This window comes from Salvelinus namaycush, chromosome 1 (genome assembly GCF_016432855.1).
Source record: "Salvelinus namaycush isolate Seneca chromosome 1, SaNama_1.0, whole genome shotgun sequence".
Lineage (NCBI taxonomy): Eukaryota > Metazoa > Chordata > Actinopteri > Salmoniformes > Salmonidae > Salvelinus > Salvelinus namaycush.
The window spans coordinates 44,688,994-44,709,871 of record NC_052307.1 but is presented as its reverse complement, the minus strand read 5'-3'; the positions used below and the strand labels follow the sequence as shown (position 1 = coordinate 44,709,871).

At 41.8% G+C, this 20,878-nt stretch overlaps 2 protein-coding genes across 2 annotated transcripts in view; one reads left to right on the top strand and one right to left on the bottom strand.

Annotated features, from left to right (window-relative positions):
• Nucleotides 1-1,837: 1,837 nt before the first annotated feature.
• LOC120055534 (60S ribosomal protein L37) lies at nucleotides 1,838-4,128 on the bottom strand. Its single transcript, XM_039003400.1, has 4 exons — nucleotides 4,045-4,128; nucleotides 3,461-3,596; nucleotides 3,099-3,183; nucleotides 1,838-1,939 (listed from the first exon to the last, which is right to left on the bottom strand). Exons 1-4 carry the CDS (start codon nucleotides 4,045-4,047, stop codon nucleotides 1,870-1,872), a joined length of 294 nt encoding a protein of 97 aa, XP_038859328.1. The 5' UTR covers nucleotides 4,048-4,128; the 3' UTR covers nucleotides 1,838-1,869.
• A 544-nt stretch (nucleotides 4,129-4,672) lies between these two features.
• LOC120051821 (lipoxygenase homology domain-containing protein 1-like) overlaps nucleotides 4,673-20,878 on the top strand; it is a 42,923-nt gene continuing 26,717 nt past the window's right edge. Inside the window, 20 exon segments of the mRNA XM_038998708.1 lie at nucleotides 4,673-4,678; nucleotides 4,951-5,080; nucleotides 5,372-5,872; nucleotides 6,623-6,737; nucleotides 10,128-10,208; nucleotides 11,021-11,205; nucleotides 11,358-11,456; nucleotides 11,614-11,762; nucleotides 14,167-14,290; nucleotides 14,741-14,850; nucleotides 17,047-17,187; nucleotides 17,323-17,458; nucleotides 17,816-17,976; nucleotides 18,160-18,246; nucleotides 18,409-18,544; nucleotides 18,633-18,787; nucleotides 18,971-19,131; nucleotides 19,341-19,417; nucleotides 19,718-19,914; nucleotides 20,519-20,711. Of these exon segments, the coding sequence (XP_038854636.1) occupies nucleotides 4,673-4,678; nucleotides 4,951-5,080; nucleotides 5,372-5,872; nucleotides 6,623-6,737; nucleotides 10,128-10,208; nucleotides 11,021-11,205; nucleotides 11,358-11,456; nucleotides 11,614-11,762; nucleotides 14,167-14,290; nucleotides 14,741-14,850; nucleotides 17,047-17,187; nucleotides 17,323-17,458; nucleotides 17,816-17,976; nucleotides 18,160-18,246; nucleotides 18,409-18,544; nucleotides 18,633-18,787; nucleotides 18,971-19,131; nucleotides 19,341-19,417; nucleotides 19,718-19,914; nucleotides 20,519-20,711 (2,944 nt within the window).

Below are 20,878 nucleotides of genomic sequence, written 5' to 3'. Positions count from 1 at the left end.
ATTGGAGTAAAATTCCTCACATTTGTGCACTTAGTATCAAGTTTTTCAAAGAGCTTTCTCCTCTTGCAACATTTTCAGTAAGGAAAACAAACACAGGTAAAGTTCAGCCTGAGTTTTGACACACCATCTGTAGATAGGTTATTCTCCTTTCCTGCTGTGACAAAATATCTCCTCTTAATTCCCACCACTTCATCCTGTATGGACTGTGGGAGTTGCCATGGTGTTTATTTTTTTGTCTTTTTAGCGACTAGCGGCTTTGTTATGATAAAGCTCCTTCTGGATTCTGATAGAAAATAAGCATATACAGCCATGGGAATCCAATTAAGTTGGGAGACTATTGACTAATGGAAAACTGGAGAAGACAGAACTTTCTCTGCAATGCAAAACACCACTCCCACCCTTCTATGGTGTGCCAGCTACTTATATTCCAATTCTACATGTTATGTCAAACATCTCCAAAACGGTGTCATGCACATGTAACAACTCTACCACATACCTTTACACTAAAACACTGTTGACATGTAGATATGAGAAGAGCCACTGAGTTTGGCTTCATCTATTATAAACAAAAGCTAGATACATTTCCTATTACATGGACTTCTAAACGTTATGTTCAGTGAATGGAAGAGGCCATACACATTGTGGCTTTGAGATGCTCTCCAAGTGGCCGTGCAGGAAAACCTCATGGACATCTGATCTGGCAAACTGACAGTGTCACCTGGCAGCTATAGAGGATCTGTGGGATTGGGCTCTTTGAAACCACAAGTATCACTGTCTGTATACCAGCCCTAGGGAAACCATTTGAATGTATATTCAAACATATCAGTGATTTGTAGTTACTGTATTGAAACCAATTACTGGTTACTATAACAGTTAGTCCCATGTCATTTTCACATTTTATCCAGTAGTTTGAGTTGTGGGAAATATATTTATTTTTAGAACTGCTAAATATCTATTCAAACATGCTTTTCCCCCCTCCCTCATGCCTCTTTTGTCAAAATCACAATACTGTGACTAAAGAATCCTAAACCTTTTCTGCCTGATGCACTTTGAAGAATAAACAAGTGAATTATTCAGGGCTCTACGCTGACCTCTTTCTACAAGGTGCACCTAAATTGAAAAATGTAGGCGCACATGAAGAAATCTACGAGCATAATGAAGAACATTTTAGATATTAAAGCTAGAATTGTACATTTTTCTAGGCGCACTGGTGCTACTGAATTAATATTCCTAGGGCACAGCAAAATAGAGCCCTATTATTTCAGATTATTTGAATTGTAAACTACATTTATATCAGTAGGTCTCAAATGCTTTACATTGTGAGGAACGTAACCCCATCCATCCCCCAACATGTACCACCCGCTTGGAAGATGGCATGGCAGAAGGGTATTTTCCTTTCTTTTCAATTGATATAAGCCTACTCTCTATTATTTCAGACTATTTTTCAGATCCTCAAGAAACCAACATGAAGAAATGTGTCCCTCTACTGGTTGCAGGAAAAACCTTCCTTCAAACAAGTTTCAGTGATAAAACTAAATCCCAACCACAGCAGGTTGGTGGCACGTTTATTGGGGAGAACGGACTCGTGGTAATGGCTGGAGCAGAATCAGTGGAACGCTTTCAAAATACATCAAACACGTGGTTTCCAGGTGTTTTGATGCCATTCCATTTGCTTGATCCGGCCATTATTATGAGCCGTTCTCCCCTCAGCAGCTTCCATTGATCCCAACACTTAATGGTTGCTGCTAGGGTTCTTGTCAGAGTTGAACGGTTCAACATTTTGATCTTCATTGTATAACCTAAAACTGACCAAAGAAGAGGATGAGAGGCCATCAAGTTGTTTTATGATGAATTTATTTCAAACTCAGCCTAGGAAGAGCTAGAGGCAGCCACTGCTGCCCTCTTAGGCTTAGGGACAGTTCCCTCACGGAATCCATTCCTGGAAAAGACAAGAGAAAACACATTTAATTAACGAGGAAGGAGGACAATGAATTGTAAACTACATTTATATCAGTAGGTCTCAAATGCTTTACATTGTGAGGAACGTAACCCCATCCATCCCCCAACATGTACCACCCGCTTGGAAGATGGCACGGCAGAAGGGTATTTGGGTATTTTCCTTTCTTTTCAATTGATATAAGCCTACTCTGCATCTTAAAAATCTTCTGGATGTATTATAAAGCAGTGTCCAACTTCAGTGTCATCCGGATCAAAACAACTTCTGTCTGGGTTAACACTATGACCAATGTGACGTCCCTCCATTGTTACATGGCCTCCCACTTGTCTTTATCTTTCTTGTTTCTGTTAGCTTTTATGCCCTTAATTGGGTATATATAGCCCGTTTCAGTGTTGTCTATAAGTCTACTAGAAATTAATCTAACATCACGTCTTAGAGCTGAGTATGTGATACGAGACTGGTCTTTCGCTAGCAACAATATCTGTTCGTGCCAGGTAACATTCAAGAAAGAACAGTGAAATAAGCCTTCCAACTTTGCAATATCAAAAGTCTCCAGTGATCATGTGATGTCAACAAGCATTCAAGTCTCTCACTAGCATGGCCTTGTCAAATCATGCCAGCCTAGTCACAATTTTATTGCAGAAAAACACATTTGACGAGTAGTTTACCTAACAGTCACTAACTAAACAAACAAATAAAAACAAATAAAACACCACCTACCTCATGGTATATCAAATAAACCCTAATACTATCTCAACATCAACAAAACTGAGGGTTCAACCCGGCACTGAAATGTATCTGTGTAGACCACAACCAAATCCATCAAGGCAAACCTAGCTAGTGAAATCACACCTGTTACATTACATAGGGACTACTGTAAGGACATACACAGTCTCAAGTGACTCTGCAGGTCAGAAAAGGGGGGCAAATCAGGTGCTTCTCTGTACAGCCAAAACGTTTAATCCAGTCTCACATTCATCAGACAAAAATGCAAGCAAACAACGGAGAAATTGAGGTACATAATCATGCCTAAAGAACAGCTCGTCTTTGAATTCCGTGGGAAACATTGCCTTCTGTCTGCATCTGATGTACATATGCAAACCACCCTTGAAATTCATTGCAAGAAGGATGTTGGACTCACCGGAATCTGCGGTAGACGACCCTCAGGTGTCTGATACGGCCAGTTCCGGTAGTGTTGCGTCGCTTGGCCTTGGCACTCCAGTTATCTGCACGGGTAAAATGATGAGCGTGTTAGAATCAATGAAGAGCAAAACTGCAGCTTGTCTAAACCCCGCGTGTGCGGACATCTTTAATTTCAGCTATCTTTTCTTTTTGACATAACGTTATGCATCACCGAAAACACCTGACATGACCTGCGGCATACATCCATCCATCTAGCCTCACTGATGAGTCCCCATTGGTCACACCGATGGATGCGCTGATTGATCAATAACAACTAGCTAACCAGCTGCCAGACATTCAAGAACAGCATGAGCCACTCACACTTTCTCTTGCGCTTTTCGGGGTAGCCACACTTTCCGCAGGAGGACTTCTGGAGGTGGTATGCCTTGGAACCGCACCGACGACACAGGGCGTGCGTCTTGTTGCGACGTTTACCAAATGACGACGTTCCCTTCGTCTGGGAAACATAAAATATGTATGATAAGTAATAACAATTGGACAGTATAGTTCATTCCAAACACAGCATGACATACAACTGCATAATGTCACATAGCTATGTCAGTTGGCTGGCTAACATGATGCTAGTGAAACCTAGGCACGGCTTTCGCTTTTTTTACATGATGAAAAAAATGACATACTAATGAATGCCGTCTTTAAAATTGTTTATTTTATGGGGGCCAAAAATAATGGTTTGCTTTCATTTTGAGAATGATTTGGAAACTAGTTCACGTTACAGTTCATTCATCGGGTTGATAACTACTGATTATGAAACTGAACCCGTGAAATACTGGGGTCTGTGACACTTCATTGCTTTCATCTTCACAGCAATAATGCAGATGAGAAGGGAGAAAATGCATTAAAGCAGATGATTTGAGATTTTCAGTGTAATCTTGGTCCACTCTTACCATCTTCTTGTCGAAGTTCACACGATAGAGACCGGAACAAGGTTTTGTGTTGCACTAAATTCAGTCCGTACCGGTATGCTGTAGCAATACAAGAGCTGCCAATAATGTGTTCCTTTCACTAGCACGGAACGTAACTAATTGATGTTGGTCGTTGAAATTTAAATACAAAATACTGTAATACAACATGTATTGTATATTATAATTTTTATTTTCAGATAATGTTATCCCATCATGCCAGATGCTAATTTTGCCTCGAGAGACAGGAACAACAGCGAATACTAGCAGTCTGTTGAGGCTACTGCCAACTTTGATAATTTTCATCTCCCTTGTTCACGTGCTTACTACTTGTTTCTCTTTATGCATATTTCTCTGGACTTTCATCATGACTACATGAAGTTGATGGAGCGATTTAGGAGGTACTTTAATTTTGTTTTAATCCTATATAGTCACCAGGGAGTCATCATAAATTATATCCATTGACTGAAAGAATATAACGTAAATGCCTTTAGTTCTACTGTCGTATCCCATCACAGCACAAAATATAAACATGTTTAAATCCATTTTTTGTAAACAAAGTAATTGTAAATACTTTATTGCCTCAAAACATTTAAACTACAATTTGTATATCATGTATGTAAAAAACTTGCATGCATAGCTCTGTCAATTAATTTGAGTGGTTACATTTCTCCAGCTCCATCTCTCAGCGGTTTACCAAAACAGTGGCAGGTTGTCTGATTTGTTATTGTTTGAACCATATATCTCCTCTTTAAGTTGTAGAACCCTCATCAGCTTGTAGGTTAGAACTGTCGTTTTTCTCGATTTTCACAGGGGCTTTCTCAACTGATCAGGTGACAACCCAGCAGTGGTAGTAATTTTTTATGAGCTCAGTGGCTGTTGCTGTTTCAGGTGGGGAACTACAGCAGGAGAGGGCTGCCCGAACCACCTCAAGCCACCCTGCAGTCTGCTCTACCCAGGAGTCTGTACGGCTCTGGCCCCATCCTGCTGTCACCGGCTGGTCACTACGGTGGCACTACAGGTCAGTTTAATCGTGTTTCACCGGTACACACTGGAATCAGTTACAGTTACAAGGTAGTAAATAAATTAAAGATGTCCCCGAAAAAGAAAAAAAAAACAATGCCAAGGGCAGTGGTGGAACCGAAGAGGTGGATGACGAGAGCTCAGAGGATCAGGAGCCAGAGCCCAAGACGAAGCGTAAGAGGGTCACTGGCACAGAGGATGCTGGAGCTGGCAGGGGGAAGAGGAAGAAATCAAAAGCTCCAGAAGAAGGGTACCACTCTGACACCTCTGAGCCTGATGTAAAAAGCAGCAAGAAAAAGGGGGAGAACAAAGAAAAATAAGAAGAAAGCTAAGAAGGACAGCGAGGAGGAGTATGAGGTGAGAAGCAGTGAGTCTAAGAGTACAGATGATGAAGATCACAGTGATACCATCAATAACAAGAAAAAGAGAGCAGAGAGGCTCCCTGGTGTGATTGAGGCCACCAGTAAGGGAACCAAGAAGAATAAAGACCACCAGGAGAAAGACATGGGGTCAAAGGACAAAAAATCTAAAGACGACGACAAAAAATCAAAAAAAGACAAGAAAGAGGGCGAACAACCTCGCGAACAGGGGGATGAAGAAGGGGATGGCAAAAAGAAGAAGAAAAAGGCCAAGAAAGGCTCAGGGGGGGACAGTGATGAGGACACCAAAAAGGTGAAAGGCAAAAAAAAGAAGCTGGTTGAGAACTACGTGGAGATCTATGAGAATGAACTACGAAACTATGAGCCAGATTCCATGGAGAACTATGAGGATGAGTACCACAAGAAGAAAGGTATGACACATTATATTGTACATTGTACTGTGTAACTAGAATGTGACACACAGATCAGGAACAGAAGCAGGTCACAGCATCAAACATAACGGTAATAAATGGGCACAAACAATAAATGGAAGAACATACAAAATACAGACCTCATAGTATTATTAGCTGGCTAGCTTCAAGCATGATTGCCAGAAATATAATAGGTCTACTACACAGAAAATATTTGCGTCCTTAACTATTTCTCAATGCATGAGCTTCCCCCTTTATAGGTTGACTGCATTTGATTAATACAATGGCTGTATCGTTGCTGGTTCCTGGTGTAATAGCTTCATTGTTGACCTTAATTTTCTGGGTAATACAACACTTAAAGTATTCACAGGTATGAGGTAGGCCTATGTCTGCATCTCAAATGTAACATGACACCTATCAATAACAATGGCTTGTTTAATTAATGAAAAGGACCCGACAATGTTATTACATTTTTTGGGTGTCTACCTAGAATACTTACAACTAGTTGTAGACTTTCTTTATTTTTCACAGTACTGTTTTACTCACTCACTCACTCACTCACTCACTCACTCACTCACTCACTCACTCACTCACTCACTCACTCACTCACACACACACACACACACACACACACACACACACACACACACACACACACACACACACACACACTATATCTCATTCTCGGTCTGTCTGTGTTTTGTCTGTCTGTCTGTGCCTCTAACTTTGCCATATCATACACCCCTGCAGTGTATGAGGTGGTGACCATCACTGGAGATGAGAGGGGGGCGGGCACCGATGCCAACGTGTTTATCACTCTCTTCGGGGAATATGGCATCACTCCGAAGGTGCACCTGGCTAGCAAGTGAGTCCCCTTTGTGGACTGTCTTAGATATTATATAAAATTAAAATTTTGAATAAATAAAAGTAGTCAATTATCAGTTTGTATTTTAATCTAATTAACATTGATGTTGTTAGCTTAACTGAGACAACATGAAAAGCTCTACAGAAATCTGAACTGTAATCTAATTAGAGCCAATCCTCTCATTACACTAACATACATTAAATTGCAAAACAAATATTGATTGTTTCTGTTGGTTTGAGGTTTAACACTTGTTCTTTATCCTTTTATATCCAATTTCACAGCACGGAAAAGAGGTATTTCAGGGGTAATCTTTTACTATTGGGTCACATTTTATCCTGTATTTTTGTTTGTTGAAAATACATAATTAGTATTTTGAGCAGAACTGTCATCTGGGGTACATAAGAGAAAAAAAATGTATCTCTCTCGGACAAGGTGACTTTTATCAATATATTCGGCTCTATTTATTCTCATATTTGAAAATGCTAATTAGCATCAAAGTAGACATCATGAAAGACTACAAATCCCTGCACGTCATCTCTAGTTGAAACCCTTGCTAAACAGGTATTGTGTCAATTTAAAACTTGAATAAGTCAGTTCACAGAATTGTCAATTTAAAGAAATGCAGCCAATTTATTCACTACTACATTTAGCTAACATTAGATAGTTAATCCAGAGATTCTTACCTTTGCCTCAATTCGGCGGTCTCGTCTAGATCACCATGGTATTTGTAGTTCTTAATGATAGCCACATTAGCAGCTAATTCGCATTTCATTTTTGGGGGGTAAATACACTACCGGTCAAAAGTTTTAGAACACTTACTCATTCAAGGGATTTTCTTTATTTTATACATTGTAGAATAATAGTGAAGACATAAAAACTATGAAATAACACATATAGAATCATGTAGTAACAAAAAAAGTGTTTAACAAATCAAAATGTATTTTATATTTGAGATTCTTCAAATAGTCACCCTTTGCCTTGATGACAGCTTTGCACACTCTTGGCATTCTCTCAACCAGCTTCACCTAGAATGCTTTTCTAACAGTCCTGATGGAGTTCCCACATATGCTGAGCACTTGTTGGTTGCTTTTCCTTCACTCTGCGGTTAGACTCATCAAAAAAACATCTCAATTTGGTTGAGGTCAGGGGTTTGTGGAGGTCATCTGATGCAGCACACCATTTCTCTCCTTCTTGGTCAAATAGCCCTTATACAGCCTGGAGGTGTGTTGGGTCATTGTCCTGTTGAAAAACAAATGATAGTCCCACTAAGCCCAAACCAGATGGGATGGCGTATCGCTGCAGAATGCTGTGGTAGCCATGCTGGTTAAGTGTGCCCTGAATTCTAAATAAATCACAGACAGTGTCACCAGAAAAGCACCCTCACACCATAACACCTCCTCCATGCTTCACGGTAGGAACTACACATGCAGAGATCATCCGTTCACCCATACTGCGTCTCACAAAGACACTACGGTTGGAACCAAAAATCTCCAATTTGGACTCCAGACCAAATGACAGATTTCCACCGGTCTAATGTTCATTGCTTGTGTTTCTTGGCCCAAGCAAGTCTCTTTTTCTTATTGGTGTCCTTTAGTAGTGGTTTCTTTTCAGCAATTCGACCACACAGTATCCTCTGAACAGTTGATGTTGAGATGTGTCTGTTACTTGAACTCTGTGAAGAATTTATTTGGGCTGCAATTTCTGAGGCTGGTAATTCTAATGAACGTATCCTCTGCAGCAGAGGTAACTCTGGGTCTTCTATTCCTGTGGCGGTCCTCATGAGAGCCAGTTTCCTCATGGTTTTTGCGACTGCACTTGAAGAAACGGTCAAAGTTCTTGACATTTTCCGTATTGACTTCATGTCTTAAAGTAATGATGGACTGTCATTTCTCTTTGCTTATTTGAGCTGTTCTTGTCATAATATGGACTTGGTCTTTTACCAGATAGGGCTATCTTCTGTATACCCCCTACCTTGTCACAACACAACTGATTGGTTCAAACACATTAAGAACGAAAGAAATTCCACAAATTAACTTTTAAGAAGGCACACCTGTTAATTGAAATGCATTCTAGATGACTACCTCATGAATCTGGTTGAGAGAATTCCAAGAGTGTACAATGTTGTCATCAAGGCAAAGGGTGGCTATTTGAAGAATCTCAAATATATTTTGATTTGTTTAACACTTTTTTGGTTACCACATGATTCCATATGTGTCATTTCATAGTTTGGATGTCTTCACTATTATTCTCCAATGTAGAAAATAGTCAAAATAAAGGAAAACCCTTGAATGAGTAGGTGTTCTTAAACTTTTGACCAGTAGTGTATATTGATAAAGGTCACCTCGTCCTAGAGAGATTTACACGGTTTTCAAAATGCCACACCAGGGTAAGCCTACATGAAACACAGGCCTTATTTTAAATTTTTAAGAGTTTATAAAATAAAATAATTGTATTATTAATAAAAATAATACAATTATTTTAAGTGTTTATAAAATTAATGGTGGAAAAACTATTGGAACCCTTTCCTTATTTGACTGCTAGGTTTTATGGGTATTATGAATCATACTGTGGTATTCTATGGCTCATACTTATTGAAGAGATTTGGTTTGAACGGCAAATCATTTCTATAAGGTAAATGCAATGAAAACATAGTAAGACAAGTGTGTTTGGTAATATGATTAGTGTTTCTCCTGCTTATGTTGCAGTAGTGTTTTTAGTGTTTAGTGTTTTTGTTGGGTGTGAAAATTCAATATTTTGGAATATAAATAGAATTTCACCCGATTGTGTGTCTAAATTGCATTATTCTCAAAGTTTGCTTCAAAGGATGCTGTAACGGTCGTCGTAATCCTCCTCCTCGGACGAGGAGGAGAGGCGAGAAGGATCAGACCAATACGCGGAGTGATTTGTGTCCATGATTATTTAATGAATCGAAACTGAACACGAACCAAAAATAACATAAAACAACCGACAAACAGTCCCGTGTGGCACGAATGCAGACACGCGATACAACCACCCACAAAACACACGTGAAACCCCGGCTGCCTTAGTATGATTCTCAATCAGGGACAAACGATCTACAGCTGCCTCTGATTGAGAATCATACCAGGCCGAACACAAAACCCCAACATAGAAAAACACACATAGACCAACCCACCCAACTCACGCCCTGACCAACTAAATAAATACAAGAAAAAAGGAAAACAGGTCAGGAACGTGACAGATGCTTTCTTGATGACATGCCTGTTTTTGTTCAAGAATAATTCTCTACTACCTTAATTGCAGTTGAAGCATTATGCATAAGACCTTAAAATACAGCGAGGAGTTGGGAAGTTCTTTATGAATTTTCTGTGTAGTCTCATACCTTTTATCCTACTTGTATTCCCATTTCAGGAGTAGAACAGCCTTTGAGAAGAACAAAACAGACGTCTTTAGGATCAAAACTCATAACGTTGGGCCTTTGAAGAAGATACGGTATGACAGCTCCTCTGCCTTTACAGAAGACTGGATATGTGTGTAGATGTACATTTTCAACACTATTGTAGAGCAGTGGTTCGAAATGTAAATTTTTTTGTGACCCACCAAGTAGACAAAGACAATATTTCTAGCCCAAACCCTGACTTAGGTTGCAACTTAATAGAGACTTGCTATCACCCACCATTTGGGAAACTGCACTAGAGACCTGTTGTACTTTTACCTTTCCTTCAGGATTTAGTATGATTTGGTACAGTATATATAGTGTACAAAACATTAGGAGCACTTTCCAAATATTGACTTGCACCCCCTTTTGCACTCAGAACAGCCTCAGTTCGTCGGGGCATGGATTTTACAAGGTGTTGAAAGCGTTCCACATGTTGGGTCAAGTTGGCTGGATGTCCTTTGGGTGGTGGACCATTCATGATACACACGAGAAACTGTTGAGCGTGAAAAACCCAGCAGCGTTGCAATTCTTGACACGCTCAAACCGGTGCACTTGGCACCTAATGCCATACCCCATTCAAAGGCACTTCAATCTTTTGTCCTGGCCATTTTCCCTCTGAATGGCACACATACACAATCCATGTCTCAATTGTCTCAAGGCTCTCTTTAACCTGTCTCCTCCCCTTCATCTACATGGATTGAAGTGGATTTAACAAGTGACATCAATAAGGGATCAAAGCTTTCACCTGGATTCACCTGGTCAGTCTATGTCATGGAAAGAGCAGGTGTTCTTAATGTATTGTACACTCAGTGTATATGTTTAATTGATTCATTGATTGACTGATTGATTGATATGTCTCCTGTAGGATAGAGCATGATAACACAGGTTTGAATGCCAGCTGGTTCTTGGACAGAGTGGTGGTGACAGATATTACCAGACCTCACATGAGGTTCTACTTCACCTGTAATAACTGGCTCAGTAAGGTGGAGGGGGACAACCTGTTTGTCAGGGACCTGCTGGGCAGTCTCGACCCCATGGACTTGCCCAAATGTAGGTATCATGTCCGCCATCTTGGATTTGATTGTGTTGGATGCAGCCTGTGGAAGGTCCTTGGCTGAGATTTTGGCATAATACATGTAAAACCAGTTACAATCTGATTTAGTTGTATTATGGTTCATCAAAAGTGTGTTTTTCTCTGGTAGATAATAAGTATGTAGTGAGCGTGTTCACAGCAGATGTAAAAGGCAGTGGAACAGACGCTGATGTCTTCATTAACATCTTTGGAGAGTTTGGTGACACCGGTGAGTTTCATTCCAGACAATAGGTCATTTTAATGGTTAGTTATGAGTGATTGAGAAACTAAAATGTGATATCTTGTAGGTTACTGATTTACAGTTTAGGATTCGGGCCCATAGTACTCAAACATGCTCTGTGTGTTACATTTGACCCTTTTCAAAGGTGAGAGGCGGTTGGACAATAAGAAGGATAACTTTGAGAAAGGCACGGAGGACAAGTTCACTTTAGAAGCTCCCCACCTCGGCAGAATTAGGAAGATTACCCTGGGTCACAACAACAAAGGCTCTTCCGCTGGATGGTTTGTGGACAAGGTACAGTACAGTTAAAGCAAGACTATGCTATGGCTATATGAACAGTTTTAATCTGGAGGCTCATTAGGATATAAACTCATAAAATGAAGGAACCAATGTTGCCAGCAGACCTGGGTTCAAATACTATTTCAGGTATTTTAACAACTTTTCAATACATTGCAAAACAAGTATTCAGATAACCTTTATTTGAAAAAAAACCAAGTAATTGAATATTGGAATGTATTTGGAAATACACATGGGAAAAATACACTAACTCAAATACACTCCCATGCATTTAACCCAGGTAGTTTTTAATACAATTTGGTCAACTATTTGGTTTTTAAAAATAACCATTCAAATACTCAACTAAAATACTTGTTTTGGGTTGTGTATTTGAAAATACTCAAATACCAGTATCACTGGGGAAGCCAAGCCAGGGGAAAAAAGCCATATTGCAACCTATGTGTTGTGATAATTGCGTTGTTTGCTCTATAAACTATTAGTTGATATGCCTTGCGACCATGATATATGCCTAAGGCCAAGACAATAAGACACAGTGGCAGGATAAATTCAACCACACCTTTGTTTTATCACAAAGCCGGAGAGCAACCACTGTCTGGTGAAGTCCACAAAGCATATTGCACGTAACAAACAGTCACATGACCTACAGCATGGTCAAGAAAGTTAATGTTTCCGACATTTTCAGACTACTAAGCAACTATTGATTTAGAACCAAGGAGAGTTATTGTAAGTCGCAAAGTTAAACAGGAGCTGCCTCCACTATTCCAGCACCATTTCAACTTCAACATTTCAACATCATCAAATCACCTATTCTTAGTCTAACAGTGACAACTAAAAGATACCAAAAAACTATTTAGTCCAATCAACGTAAGCTAAATATGATTTGGCTGTCCATGGTTCTGATTTGTGTATGTGTGTGTGTGTGTGTGTGTTCCTGCAAGTAGAAAAATCATGTTGACTCACCCTGCTTGTAGAGAAACGCCAATGCCATCCTCCTCTCTTTCATGTTGAAGAAACAGTCTATGACTGTCATATAGTACATGCTTTTATTTACTACCTGGCTAAAATGCTTGCTCGCTAGCCTAACTTCCTTCCATGGGCAACGTTAGCTAGTTAACATTAACCTTCTACATCTAGCTACATAGTGAACTTCCATCCTCTCAGTTCAGGGGCACAATTCATTTTATGGTTGAATCAGAATCACCATTATAATCATTCACAAGTATGGAGAATTAATTAAAACCACAAGTTCAAATCCCTATCTCCATCCATGGCTAATTTAGGAAAGGGGCAATTTTAGCTAGCTAGCTGGCTAGCCACCGAAGAACAACAACACAACGAGATGCAACAATTCAAATTGATTCTAGGAGTGAAGCCAAATCCAAACTGGCTTCCCTTGACACTTTCTTTTGGTGCGCTGGGACCATACACAGTTGAGCTCACTCAGTTTAGCTCAACGCTGATTGGCTATTATATTATATTTGTTTTTATTAAGGGAGACCAAATGCTCAATGGCTTCCTTGCATTCAATGCTTATTTTATGAATACATCCCACTGTAAAAATACACTGAATAATTATTTTAAATAACAAATAATCAAATACATATGTATTTGAACCCATATCTGGTTGCCTGAACTGTTAAGACAATGTTTGTTTTAGACGGAGGCTGCTGAAATGCAAGATGAAGGAACAATCCATCCATATCATTCCATATCCTGCCCTATTCTATGTTTTACTGTATGTGAGCCCCTGTTGTCTCTGGAGAGGTATTTAAGACATGTGATCCTCATCTCCTCCTCTCCTCCCCTCCCTGTCATCTCATCTGAGACTGGTGTCCCATCACCTCCAACACATTCCAGTTACAGTGTGGAACCATGAGATGAGTTCACACACACACAAATACACACACACAGGCACGCCAGAGGGACATCCTACCCAACCTGTAGTAAAGGGACACCAGGCCTCATTAAGGGATTATATTTCCAGTAGAGGGACAGTCTGTAGATGTGATGGTGATTGCCACACACACTGACACCAAAGATCACCAAGATAGACATGATTTTATTCAGGGCTAATTCAAGAAACCATAACGTACACCTTGAAAATGTGTTCTTTTAATGTATGGTCCTGTTTATATCCTGTACTCAGACCCATGAATGTGTCACCCTGTTGACTCCTGAAATGGAGGGTTGATGTAGGTGCTTGTTTGTCCTCCTCCTTCCCAGAAGGACATTTGTCAAGTGTAAAGGTTTTGACCAGGGGTAACCAGGATGGGCTTTGAACCAGGAATCATGCAGTTACAGACACTGTGCCAATAGGGTTAGACCCCTTGGCAGACGGGAGGGAGGCCAGGAAAGGGGCTTGAACACAAACTGTATATTGCCCCATGTCCTGTCCCTGCAGGTGCTTCTGGATGACATGGGAAACAAGTCTCTGTATGAGTTCCCCATCAACCGCTGGTTCGCCATCGATGAGGATGATGGGAAGATTCAGAGGGACATCCTAGTTGGAGGCAGTGAGCCCACAGGTGGGGAAAGACCAGACGACACTGTATATGACCCCCGAAACAGCAAAAAGACACATTACACTATTACATTACAGTATATTCAGTATTCGGTTCATTAAGCAGATATTCTTATATATAGATTTACTTTAAGTAACAAGTAAAAGGGGGCTGAGCAGCAACAACATAAAATAAGTATCATATGCAAATTCCTCTGGCTATAGGAGGTGCGTGTAGACATTCACATTGCAGTTGTCTCCACATTCAGTGTAATGACACCTGCTATGATTCATTATTTCAAAAAGGAAACAAACAGTAAATGTACAATATCTCAGACCCTCCTGACATTCATTCTAGTTTCCACACTATCAATGTTTTGATTTGGTTCATTTTCCTGTTCACTCCTCTCTGAGTGGGTGTTCTGAAGCGGAGACGTGAGTGTCTGATTAGCTGACACGTAACTGTACCCGCCAGGTATTGTGTACCACGTCCAGGTGGTGACAGGGAAGATCCGAGGAGCTGGCACCAACTCCAACATCCACATGCTGATGCACGGCACCAAGGGCCTGAAGAACAGCGGCAAGGTATCGTCATACATCAAGTAGCATGTCATTTTATAACGAATTGCATTTCCCTAGTCCAACGTGGCTACTTCCCTCCTTTTCGTCATTCATATTCATTAGAAGTCAAAATCAAATCAAATCAAATTTTATTTGTCACATACACATGGTTAGCAGATGTTAATGCGAGTGTAGCGAAATGCTTGTGCTTCTAGTTCCGACAATGCAGTAATAACCAACAAGTAATCTAACCTAACAATTCCACAACTACTACCTTATACACACAAGTGTAAAGGGATAAAGAATATGTACATAAAGATATATGAATGAGTGATGGTACAGAACGGCATAGGCAAGATGCAGTAGATGGTATAGAGTACAGTATATACATATGAGATGAGTAATGTAGGGTATGTAAACATAAAGTGGCATAGTTTAAAGTGGCTAGTGATACATGTATTACATAAAGATGGCAAGATGCAGTAGATGATATAGAGTACAGTATATACATATACATATGAGATGAGTAATGTAGGGTATGTAAACATTATATTAAGTGGCATTGTTTAAAGTGGCTAGTGGTACATTTTTACATAATTTCCATCAATTCCCATTATTAAAGTGGCTGGAGTTGAGTCAGTATGTTGGCAGCGGCCGCTAAATGTTAGTGGTGGCTGTTTAACAGTCTGATGGCCTTGAGATAGAAGCTGTTTTTCAGTCTCGGTCCCTGCTTTGATGCACCTGTACTGACCTCGCCTTCTGGATGATAGCGGGGTGAACAGGCAGTGGCTTGGGTGGTTGTTGTCCTTGATGATCTTTATGGCCTTCCTGTGACATCGGGTGGTGTAGGTGTCCTGGAGGGCAGGTAGTTTGCCCCCGGTGATGCGTTGTGCAGACCTCACTACCCTCTGGAGAGCCTTGCGGTTGTGGGCGGAGCAGTTGCCGTACCAGGCGGTGATACAGCCCGACAGGATGCTCTCGATTGTGCATCTGTAGAAGTTTGTGAGTGCTTTTGGTGACAAGCCTCCTGAGGTTGAAGAGGCGCTGCTGCGCCTTCTTCACAACGCTGTCTGTGTGGGTGGACCAATTCAGTTTGTCCGTGATGTGTACACCGAGGAACTTAAAACTTTTCACCTTCTCCACTACTGTCCCGTCGATGTGGATAGGGGGGTGCTCCCTCTGCTGTTTCCTGAAGTCCACAATCATCTCCTTTGTTTTGTTGACGTTGAGTGTGAGGTTATTTTCCTGACACCACACTCCGAGGGCCCTCACCTCCTCCCTGTAGGCCGTCTCGTCGTTGTTGGTAATCAAGCCTACCACTGTAGTGTCATCCGCAAACTTGATGATTGAGTTGGAGGCGTGCATGGCCACGCAGTCGTGGGTAAACAGGGAGTACAGGAGAGGGCTCAGAACGCACCCTTGTGGGGGCCCAGTGTTGAGGATCAGCGGGGTGGAGATGTTGTTACCTACCCTCACCACCTGGGGGCGGCCCGTCAGGAAGTCCAGGACCCAGTTGCACAGGGCGGGGTCGAGACCCAGGGTCTCGAGCTTGATGACGAGTTTGGAGGGTACTATGGTGTTAAATGCTGAGCTGTAGTCGATGAACAGCATTCTCACATGGGTATTCCTCTTGTCCAGATGGGTTAGGGCAGTGTGCAGTGTGGTTGCGATTGCGTCGTCTGTGGACCTATTGGGTCGGTAAGCAAATTGGAGTGGGTCTAGGGTGTCCGGTAGGGTGGAGGTGATATGGTCCTTGACTAGTCTCTCAAAGCACTTCATGATGACGGAAGTGAGTGCTACGGGGCGGTAGTCGTTTAGCTCAGTTACCTTAGCTTTCTTGGGAACAGGAACAATGGTGGCCCTCTTGAAGCATGTGGGAACAGCAGACTGGGATAAGGATTGATTGAATATGTCCGTAAACACACCAGCCAGCTGGTCTGCGCATGCTCTGAGGACGCGGCTGGGAATGCCGTCTGGGCCTGCAGCCTTGCGAGGGTTAACACGTTTAAATGTTTTACTCACCTCGAGTGAGTAAAAGGAGAGCCCGCAGGTTTTGGTAGCGGGCCGTGTCAGTGGCACTGTATTGTCCTCAAAGCGAGCAAAAAAGTTATTTAGCCTGTCTGGGAGCAAGACATCCTGGTCCGCGACGGGGCTGGTTTTCATAGGTGAAAGCAACGTGGTGTTTGTCTGTATAGTGATTGTACACGGTCTCTTCCACAGATCTTCCTGCAGGGGGGCAAGTTTGAGCGTGGTCTGACGGACATCTTTAACGTGGAGATATCGGCCCTCCTCAGCCCCCTCAGCCGAGTCACCATCGGACACGACAATGGAGGAGTCAGCGCTGGCTGGTACTGCGAGAAGGTGCGAGTACACACATACACACGCACACACACACACACACTAATATAAATAAATGACTTCCTTACATGTTTAACATCCCAATCTATTTCCAGTAAACATATGACAGTGAGTCTCTTGTGTGTGTTTATGTTCCAGATAGTGGTGTTCTGCCCGTTCACAGGGATCGAGCAGACCTTCCCTTGCAGTAAATGGCTGGATGAGGGTGAAGGTGATGGACTGATAGAGAGAGAGCTCTATGAGATGGTCTCACTAAGGCAGAGGAAACAGAAGAGTAAGCAACATTACTTGAATTCTCATTACATCTTGGATGTGATATCTTTAATACTCTCGCCTAGCTATTCTTAAACATTTAACCCCATTGCATGTGTAACAGATAGAAAAAAGCTGCTTATAATCTGAGTAGGGTGCCCCAGGGCCGCAAATATACAGAGTTCCAATTTCCATTCTCATATCAGTGGAATGTAAACATCTTATAACTTTTGTTTCTAACATGGAAACCGTTAAAATACTGACTCTCAAACTGAGTTTGCAAAACAAATTCTATATAATCTGTATTCTATATAATCTGTATCTGTGGTTTGTCTGTTGAGTTTGGAGAATACTTCTCAGTTTGTCTGGTTCCCTTCAGAGCACCCCTGGTCTCTGTGGATCTGGACGTCAGATCTGCCTGGCGCAGGAACAGACGCATCCGTTTACTTCCAGATCTATGGGGAGAAGGGCAAGTCAGACGAGATGAGACTGGACAACAAAGCAGACAACTTTGAACAGGGCCAGCTGGATAAGTTCATGGTGTGTATGATGTATTTAGGATAGATGGATGGACTGACAGATGGGTGGACTAAAAAGACACAGACAGACAGACAGACAGACAGACAGACAGACAGACAGACAGACAGACAGACAGACAGACAGACAGACAGATTAATTACTGAGTAACGATGGATGTGTACTGTTCTTGTTTTCAACACACAGGTTGAGCTACCTGACTTGGGGAAGCTTACAAAATGTCGCATCTGGCATGAAAAGAGAAGCCCTTTTGCAGGGTGGCATTTGAGCAAGGTGAGCAAATGAAAACATTAAGAAGAAAAAATCCACAAAAAAGCTTGAGGTTCAGATTCTCTCTATCTGTGCCACACCCTATTCCCTATATAATGCACTGCATTTGACAAGAGCACATGTGATAAGAGATTTGCCCTCTTGACTGTCTTGGTGTTTCCGCAGGCATCTCTGATGAAAACTTTGACGAAGGAGAAGTTTAAGTTCCCCTGTGAGCGCTGGCTGGATACTAACGAGGATGACAACGAGTTAGTTAGAGAGATGCCTGCCACTGGAGACCTGATTGCTGAACCCCTGCCCTGTAAGTTCACAAAGGATCATCTACTGCATTGTTTCACCCTATACAAACATACTAGCGTTGTTAAGTGAATGCTGTTGTGTTGTTGTAGTGATAAAGTACCGTGTGACCGTGTGCACGGGGAAGTTTGGCGGCAGCGGGACGGACGCCACTGTCTTCCTCAATCTGATTGGTGACCTGGGGGACACAGGCGAACGTACGCTGGTCAACTGCAAAAACAACGTCAACAAGTTTGAGAAAGGCAACGTGAGTCCAGGAGACCCACGCTAGGCCTCTTGGAACATATCTAAGGACTGCACTATAGGCTGTTTACTCAAATGATAAATTAACAGGATTTCCCACATACCTTAGCTGTAATCGATTCACCAAGACAGTTTACATAAATGTCTTCCTCATATATCTCTCTATCTCTCTCACTCTCTGATTCAGATGGATGAGTTCATTATTGAGGCGGTGTCAATCGTGCAGGTGCGGCGAGTGCGTATCGGGCACAACGGGCGGGGCGGAGGTTGTGGCTGGTACTTGGAGAAAGTGATGGTCAGGGAAGAGGGACAGGCTGAGTCTCAGGTTGTAGAGTTCCCCTGCGGCAGGTGAGACATGGGACAGGAAGTTTGTGGAACAGATGACTTAGGGACAGCCAGGTATCTCCTAGGACAGGTATGGAATGTATGTAACATCTATGACCTTGGGGAAGATGATTGAATAGGTGCCAGGTGATCAGAGAATAGGGTCAGGTTGAGATAACAGCAGGTCATTTGGGTAAGAGTTAAGACGGCCATGTTTTCCCTGACAATCTCAGGTGGCTAGATCGGAATGAGGATGACGGACAGATTGTTCGGGAGTTGGTGCCATTTTCAGACGGACAGCGTCTTTACAGTAAGTGTTTGTGGGAAAATATATTCATATTTTTGTCATTTAGCAGGCACTTTTATCCAGAGCGACTTACAATGGTGAGTGCAAACACTTGTATTTTTTCCCCTGTGGGAATTGAACCCAGAACCCTGTTTTTGCAAGTGCCATGCTCTACCAGCTGAGCCACACGAGAGCTGTCAACTCACTGAGAAGTTTGTTGAAGTTGTTGTACGGAGACCACACTACTGTATTTACTATATTTTTTTCACTGCCACGTGAGTGAATAAACACACCTGAACTACAACTTGTAGTTCTGCATTTCAGATGTTAGCTATCATGTGTCGGTGAAGACAGGCAGCGTCAGTGGAGGCAGCTCGAACTCCACGGTTTTTGTGAAGCTGTATGGGGAGAAGGAAGACACCAGTAAGATGATGCTGGTGGTCTCTGACAACAACCTGCGCAACTACTTTGAGGTGGGCCGGGTGGATGTGTTCACTGTGGAGACGTTTGACATTGGACAGGTACAGTAACAGTAGAATTCTTGGTTTTAGTGTTTGGGTTAGAGGCTACTAGAGTTGGACGGTATCCAGAGATACTGTTTCTGTACCATACCGGGGTATACGGTATTAACGAATGTGCACACAAGGGGCGCAACCCACCCACCCCTCCCAAAAACAAACATTTAAGGAAACAGGGATCTTGATCCAGGAGGGGATTGAATATCTCTGCTGTAACCAAGAAGCTTGATCTTGACATCTAGCCACTTAGCTAGCAAGTTAGCAAACCAAATGCATAGCTGGAGCCCTGAGAAGGATATCATTTATTTAGAAAACATTTTTTTTAAGGTATTGAAAATCATACCCTCGGTATACGGTATAAACGGTATGTCGCCCAAGCCTAGAGGCGATGCCTTTATTTCTGCCAAAGTGTAATCTCTCAAAAATGAAAGATGTATATACACAAGCATTGTATACCTTATTCATACAAGGCTGAATCCTTAAGATACATGCACATAAGTCAGACTTTAATTAAAATTATGTATTGATGTTAACCCGAGATACATACAAAATTGAATATTTGGTGAATATGAGTAGAAAAATAAATGTAGTTTTTTTTGTACACCAGATCAACCGTCTGATGATTGGCCACAACAACGAGGGGATGAATGCTGGTTGGTTCCTGGACAGTGTCCAGATCATGGTGCCGGCCAGTGGGAGTCAGTACATGTTCCCCAGCCACCGCTGGCTCTGTACGGACGAGGCAGACGGCAAGACCGAGGTGGTGATCTACCCTAGCGAGATCCTGGACATTAAACAATGTAAACACACCTATTACCATACACCCTTATACACACCCATTTAATTATAAACAGACACACACCTATAGATGTTTCCTGCTTTATTTTTTAATATACTGTACAGGGAATCCAATCAATCTCTCAGGATATCTACACAGATATGGAAAATTTAACTAACTTGAATCCAA